Raw genomic sequence first — 7,165 nt, 5'->3', positions numbered from 1 at the left:
TCCCTACACAGTAGACTATACTGCATCTTGTTGGTTTCATTTGTATTGCTAGCAGAGTAATAGCCAATGGTGATCACTCATAATTTAATTCTTAAAGAGTTGAAGCACCATGCCACATTTACTCTCTTAAATTTATGGTAGGAAATATGTTGTTCTGTTCAAAGAGTCCAGAACTTCTAAAAATCAAATGCAGTCCTCATGCTCACGGTCTTTTGTCTTTGACTTACTAGGACGATCATGAACTGGAGCTGGAGCCCTATACCATATTTGTACAGAAGGAAAATGTGATCTATAACTCCGTGTCTGACCTAACAATGAGAGATAATGTTCCAGTGCACCTCTGAACAGCAACATGACAGTCCTGCTGAGGCTGACTTGGTCCCTCTGTGGGAAAGTGAGAGAGAAAACCCCTTCAGGTGGCTGGTGATGGAGAGCCTCCTCTCAAAGGATTCTTCACAGGATTTTGTCAAGCAGGGTTTTCCATCATTGCTAGATACCTTCAGACATGCTTTACTTGCTGATCTATCCCTCTAATCTCCTCTCTTCTATCCTGTCCCCATGTTGGGAAGGGAGAAGAGCTGTGAAGGACTGAGGGAACTACTTACATGATTTTCATTATGAGAGTATTGCTGACTTGGCCATCCTCACCTCAGGAATCCCAAGCCTGGCAGTCACTCTTCAGCATTAGTTCTGTAGACTTGACACTATACTGCATATATTTGGGAGCAGGGAGGAGGGGTGAATGAGCTAGAATGAAACACTCATTGTCAACAAGACCACCATATTCCCAAGTTACCAGCATAAAGACTCTATTAGTGCTGGTCATCACAGTAGAGAGGTCAGTAGAATAGCTCTGCATCTAGGTGGTCCTGAGAAGCAGCAATGATCAATGGAGAAAGTCCATGGATAAGAGTAGTCCCTGATAAGCAAAATAACTTCTCAGGTCCCCTATGCTATATTTCCACAATTTTTTTTTCTAGTCTGCACTTACAAATTATTTTCATGGGTTTTATCACAGTTCTGTGGAGATGGAGCCCAGCTTCCCCTTCTTCCTGGGTGCATGAGCATTAACAAGCTGCAATAGAACCATGTTGGCCCTACCCCACAAATCTCTAACAGTGTCAAAATACTAAAAAAAGAAACAAATTTCCATAATGTATCTGACTGCAATTGTGCAATAATACATAGGGCTATTTCTTCCTGGCTTCAGCCGTTTGCCTTAATTCATAACCTATGCTAGCCCGTTATTATTTATTTTAGCTAATGTAATTATAGATGCCATTTTCACATCTTTGACTCTTAGTAAACTGTTAATCTAAACATCATTGCAGCGGAAGGGTACTTTGTATGAAAAAGTTTATCCATGGTGAAGAGGTAATCTTTTAATATAATCAAAGCATCCATTTGTCCATGTGTTATGGGAAAAAGCATTTGTCCTCTGTTTCAGTGTCTCAGTTTTGACAGGCTGGTGACCCAGTTTCAGAGTTAAAAAAAATGTGTCACCCTCTCACAGTTACTATTTACTATCAGAGGAAAGAGCTATATTGAGGAGGAGCCTGCATAATTTATCTGATCATGTGTCAAGAGGCTGACAAGGAGACACAAGGAGTACTTGGTCCCAGTAGGCTGAGGTTGCACAGGAAGTGGGAAAGCATACTTCTATTTTAGACTAGAATAGAGGTTTTAGTGCCTCATGATGTCCTAATTACCTTGTGGGACAGCCTTGTGGACTGCAGCAGGTCATTGCTTGAGAAACACTGCTCTGGAATACTCAGCATTTCCTAAAGTAATCAGAACTTGTGGTAGAGGTAATATCTTTTATTAGACCAACTCGATTTTTGGAAAAGAAAAATCTTTAATTGCAAGCTTTTGGGCACAAGCACTCTTCTTCAGGCATAGGAGAAAAGATTGTAGAAGTTCTCTTAGATAGAAATAATTTATCCTATATAGAAATGATGCATCTCCTACGCATTTTACTAGGCCAAGCTGCTGTAAATAGTCTTAAACACTAATCTGTTCCTTCCAAAACATCTAACCCCCTTTCACCAACCTTTGTGACACAACTGTTTCCCTTCTCTATTTCTGGTATGTCATTGTTCCTAGAGGTGATCTGAAAGAAAGCCAGTATTCAAAGTGAAGGAGTACACCGAGTTTGAAATTTCAAATGAACCTCAGGGGCCTCAGCACCTTCCTCTCAATGAATAATAGGATATGGTCACTCATTCCCCTCAGGTTCCTTTGAAAGTACCAGCTATAATAGGTATGGCACTGAACTTAATGGTTTCCCATCCTCATATTGCTAAAGATCTTTTAGCCTCTAGGTGTTCTCCAGTCACCACACCATATAGTCAGCAACATGGCCTTGACATGCTCCTGTGAGATTGCAGTTTGAGCCCAACAGTGTATGCCAGACTTCTCTTGCCATGTACATTATCCTGCATTTGTTTACTCTGGATTTCACCTTTCAGCCTGCTGCCCTGCTGCACCTGCCTTTTGGTACTCCTTACAACCCTGCATGCCCAGGGCCAAGTTAGTTACCTCTGATCTGGGCCTTGAGTCTTGTGATGCTGACTAGCTACTCACCCTGTCATGGCTATATACATTACAGCTAATCTGTCCTTCCAATAGCAGCTAGTTGTGGCACATGGTTGGATGGCCTTGGTCAAGAGCCACACAGGTTGTTTGTATCTACATGCTCACTCTCCAGTGAATAGTGATGCATAGAAGGGGCATGAAGGTGAGGAGGGGGCATGTGCCCCACCGAGATTGGCCCTCGCTGGCTGGGGAGTGGGCGCTCTGAGAGAAGCACCAGTCAGTGTCCCCCGCCCCGAGATAGGCACTGGCTGGGAAGTGGGGGCACCGAGAGAAGTGCTGGTGGCACTTTTGGTGTTGCCACCAACTTCCAGGGTCAGCTATCAGCAGCTGGGGGACTCACCCCCCAGAGTCGGCAATCAGCCGCAGGTGCCCCCCCAGACTCAGGAGGCACCAGTTGCCCATGCTCCAATGTTGGCCCAGTGTTACTGCTCACACTGTGCTGGCCAACACAACAGCAGGACCCCCTCTTTACTGCTAGACTAAAAGTTGCCATTTAGCCACATGATTCTTTAACCCAAGCTAGGACTTAGCTGGACTCTGAACAACAAGATGTAGGCCACAAATTGCCTCCCTTATTCAGAAACTGGAAAGCCAGTATGCTTGACCATGTGCAAGTCAAACATCTTCCCAATGCATTCATCATCATCATCCTTTTTATGCAGGAATTGTCATTTTGGAGTGGAGGCACTGGCCTTCCCACCCAGGTATTTCCTTTTTCTTGCAGTGCTGCGCCCCTTTTTTGCAGCTACCTTACAATGATGATGTTGAATTGAATGATGTTCTGAATTTGCAGTTACTTAGGGGCTCAGCCATGCTTGCTTCTAGAAGTAATTCCTGTGTTGCACATTTGCAAGAAGCATGTTCCACAATGGGCTGCTCCTTGAAAGAACTTCTTGTGATTTACAGTGTCTCTCTCCATATCATCTTCTGATGCAACATTTATAGTTGTTTAGTTCAAGGCACTTCTTGACTGATGCATTTGACAGCTTCATCCTCCACCTCATTTGGGATTTGCCATCTGCCACCCTTGTTCTACAACAGAGTCTAGAATTCCTTTCATGAATAGTGGGGTTGGAAGCAATGCACTGAATAGTCCCCAAATTTGTGTTTTTCCCCAAATTTGTGTTTTGATTGGATGTAGGGCCCCATTAGTTGCCTAATTGTTTTGTCAAAGCCAGGACTCAGTCACAGATCCTGGGTAATTGTTAAGCACACAGTTTCCCATTAAAGTAAATGACAAAATTCCCCATGAATTCTATACACATTTTCCCCCTAGTTCTCTCATTGACTTACTACATACACCTTGAGCAAGTAACATAGCATCTCATTTTAGGTCTGATCTTATTCCCACTGAAATCAATGCCAGAACTCCCTTTGACTATAATGGAAGCAGGATCTAGTCTTTTAACCCTCATCAAAGCAACATGCAAAATGGTGGTGCCTATCTGTAAAGCATTTTATTCCTGGGCCAAAAGACACCATATCACCCTTCTCACTCCTTGCATAGCCTTGCTCACCACTTAACCCATTTACAGTTCAGTTCAGGAATGACACTATCCCTCCATCCCACAATGCCCTCCCACCACATTTCAGAAATGAAAACTCTGCCCAGAACTCAGTGTCACCTATTCATTCTTATCTCTTACTACTGAGAGGGCTGTTAGTAACTCCACTGACAGATGTCATAGCCTGATTTGACTGTTGTACAGCACAGACCATGCTGGCTCCAGCTGCTTGTTTAACAAACCCCAACCTCCCCTTTCCCTCACTAGAATGTAAGCATTTAAGTTGCCTAATGTGGCAACCTAATTTGGAAGACTAGACCAAGGTGAACCAGAATGTCTACTTAAAGCCAAGTTTCCTTCAGGCACATAAAAAGCCTGTAGTGTTTGACCCTGTGAAAATAAGTAAGGGTAAAATTCACTTCCTAGGAGTTTAGTGCATCTATTTTTTTAAGAGGCCATTTTTAATCAAATGCTGATTTTTACCAGGTTTGGAGCACAGTATTTATCTTTACCTAGGTACCTGTATTTTTGAAGTCACATTGTGACTTCCTTTCTCCCAGTTTTCAGCCTGCTGAAATTCCATAGCTTTGCAGTTGCTACCTCCCCTAGGCAAGTGAAAGATTGTTCACAGCCTCACTGCTGAGAGCTGTGAATTTGCTTCATCTTGAGACTAGTGGTAGTTTCAAAGGTTTCCCTCCTGTCTTAAAGGAAGTTTGAGGTATTTAGAGGTGTGTGGGGGAAGGGTTTTTCTTTTTTATGTTTTACTTGTTAAATTGTAGCTGATACATCCTGGGAATAAAGAGCTTTATAATGGTACTGAGGTGAAAATGTCTGCTCATTGTTCTAAGCCAAGATCTATAAAGTCACTAGATGGCACTAGATACTACAGAAGAAGAATTTGCCTTGTAGATCCCACATGCCCACCCTCAGTGTGCTGAAACTCAGTGGGTGCGTCTACATGAGACGTTTACTGAGCAGTTGATAAACTGATGTGTACTGCATAGTGGCTACACATGAGCACCTAACGTGTAGGTCACACAGAACTAATAAACTCTACAGCGGGTGAGACTTGTAAATACAAGTGCTACCCTGATGTGGACTTTTTTTGTGTGCAGCCATGCACATGTAGACGTTGAGCCGAATGGCTGGGGTATGAGCCTGCTTCAGTGCAGGGGCTACTGTCTAGCTAGCCCTGTACTGAAGCATCCTTGTGCCCCAGCCAGTTCCTCCACAGCACATTGATCCCAGTCAGAGCAGCACCACGCTGGCAGGCTGATTCCCTTGGCCCCTACTGGGGCTGCTGGGACTGCTGTGACCCAGCTCAATGTGCTATAGTCCAGGCATACATGTAAACTGTATGCCTGGGAGCTTCCCGGGAGCAATAAACTATGGAGCAATAAGCTCCGCAGTTCATTGCTGCATGTTAATGGATCATGTAGGCATGCCTAGTGGCATCAAGACAGTGCCAAAATAAAATCATCAATAAACCCAGCAGCCAGATTCCCCTGCTCCACTTTCATTCTCACAACCCTCCACTTCCCTTCACATTAGGTACACCAGCACAAAATCTTTTTAGTAGTTGTATCCCTTCTACTTTCCTTGGCAATTCAACAGGAGATATGGCCCTTAAAGAATAACATGGGCTTTTAAGCACATGCGTTTATGCCCATTGTTATTTGTTCAAAGATCTCACCTCCAGCACAGCAACAAAATCAATGTCCCAGCATTGTGTTGATTCAGGGGGAAATGTGCCACCTATTAAACAGCACTTCTATAGTACAACAATTTCTCTTTCAAGATCTCTTATCTGAAATCTGATCGGGTCCCAGTACTGCTTTAACATTTAAGATCTTATAAGCACGTACCCTGGCACTGAAGGGCTATCCAAAGCTGAGCTACTAAAGGCTAAAAATTTACAAACACTGCCACATGTATACAATGAAAACCCAAAGGCCTTAAAAATAAAAAATAAAAACAAGTAGAACTCAGTTGTACAGTGTCTATCTTTATTATTTCCATCTGCAGCATATTATTACCCCTCACTAAAAATTCATCATTTACCATGGAACAGGAAAACCACAAAATCTTTTACAAGATCATCTGTGTGAGAGAAGGTGAGGGACAGAGTCCATGATCTCAGCTCTAAAAAGCTATGAAATATTTGGTAACTTGGAATAGAAAGGGTTCTTAAAGACATTGTATCTGAAAGATCCATTTCTCCAAAAACAAATTATATCAATCAAGAAATGGGCAACAGCCATTTTGGGGGTAAAGGGAAAAGTACATTTGCAACATTTTCCATTGTCGTCTTTCATATACAACCAGATTCCATTAGTCTCACTCAACCCATCAAGGGAGCAAATCTCAAGTATCATTTAGTCCAGTATATGCTTGCTTCTTTGCTTTTAATGTGAGAGGATTGTATTCCTCAAACCCTGGCAAAGGATGAAAAGAAACCAACTTGGGTAGGTGATGGATGTGAAACCTTACTTTGGTTCCAAGCCTAGCTATATTTTTTTTAAGATTTCCATCCAAAACATGCTTACTTTGGCAGCCCACCCAGAGAACTGTGAAATCATAGCAAATACAGAGTCCAGTTCTTACCTCTGCAGACCAGTAGACCAAATGTAATACTTGCAAATTGCAGCTGTTCTTATGAAAATTGTTTTGCCAGACTAGAAAAATATTTTTTCCTCTAGCCTTGTCTTCAGTACTTGGAGGGGCTGTACAAATAAGTTTGTGCCTGGAGAAACTGATAGAATTGTTTTTCTGATACCCATTTTTAATTGCATCAAGAAAATGCGGAAGGGGATTGTTTCATAGAGTAAAATGATCTGGGTTTTTCAGAACTTGCTGTCAACAGACTTGATGGACAGTTCAAAGGATAAAAGGGTCTTCATTCTTAGTTTGCTGGCTTGAATCCTTCTATAGTCTGGAAATGATTGGAGATTAGTAATTACTTTATTATTAGTTGCATTTAGTTCCTAAGGGACCAGCCAAGAGCAGGGTACTGTTGTACTAGACGCTTCCCAAACACAATGTTGTAGACAGCCCCTGCCCTAAAA

The 7,165-nt window shown here is 42.5% G+C and overlaps 1 protein-coding gene across 1 annotated transcript in view; it reads left to right on the top strand.

The window, feature by feature from the left end:
• Positions 1-344, top strand: part of LOC102388003 (cell surface glycoprotein CD200 receptor 1-A-like) — a 32,413-nt gene extending 32,069 nt beyond the window's left edge. Inside the window, exon 7 of the mRNA XM_025199692.1 lies at positions 231-344. Coding sequence (XP_025055477.1) covers positions 231-344 — 114 coding nt within the window. The remainder of the gene's footprint in view (positions 1-230) is intronic.
• The last annotated feature ends 6,821 nt before the right edge of the window (positions 345-7,165 follow it).

The sequence above is a fragment of the Alligator sinensis genome, unplaced genomic scaffold (assembly GCF_000455745.1).
Source record: "Alligator sinensis unplaced genomic scaffold, ASM45574v1 scaffold343_1, whole genome shotgun sequence".
NCBI lineage: Eukaryota > Metazoa > Chordata > Crocodylia > Alligatoridae > Alligator > Alligator sinensis.
Note: the sequence above shows the minus strand (reverse complement) of the source record. Positions and strands in the feature narration are given on the sequence as shown.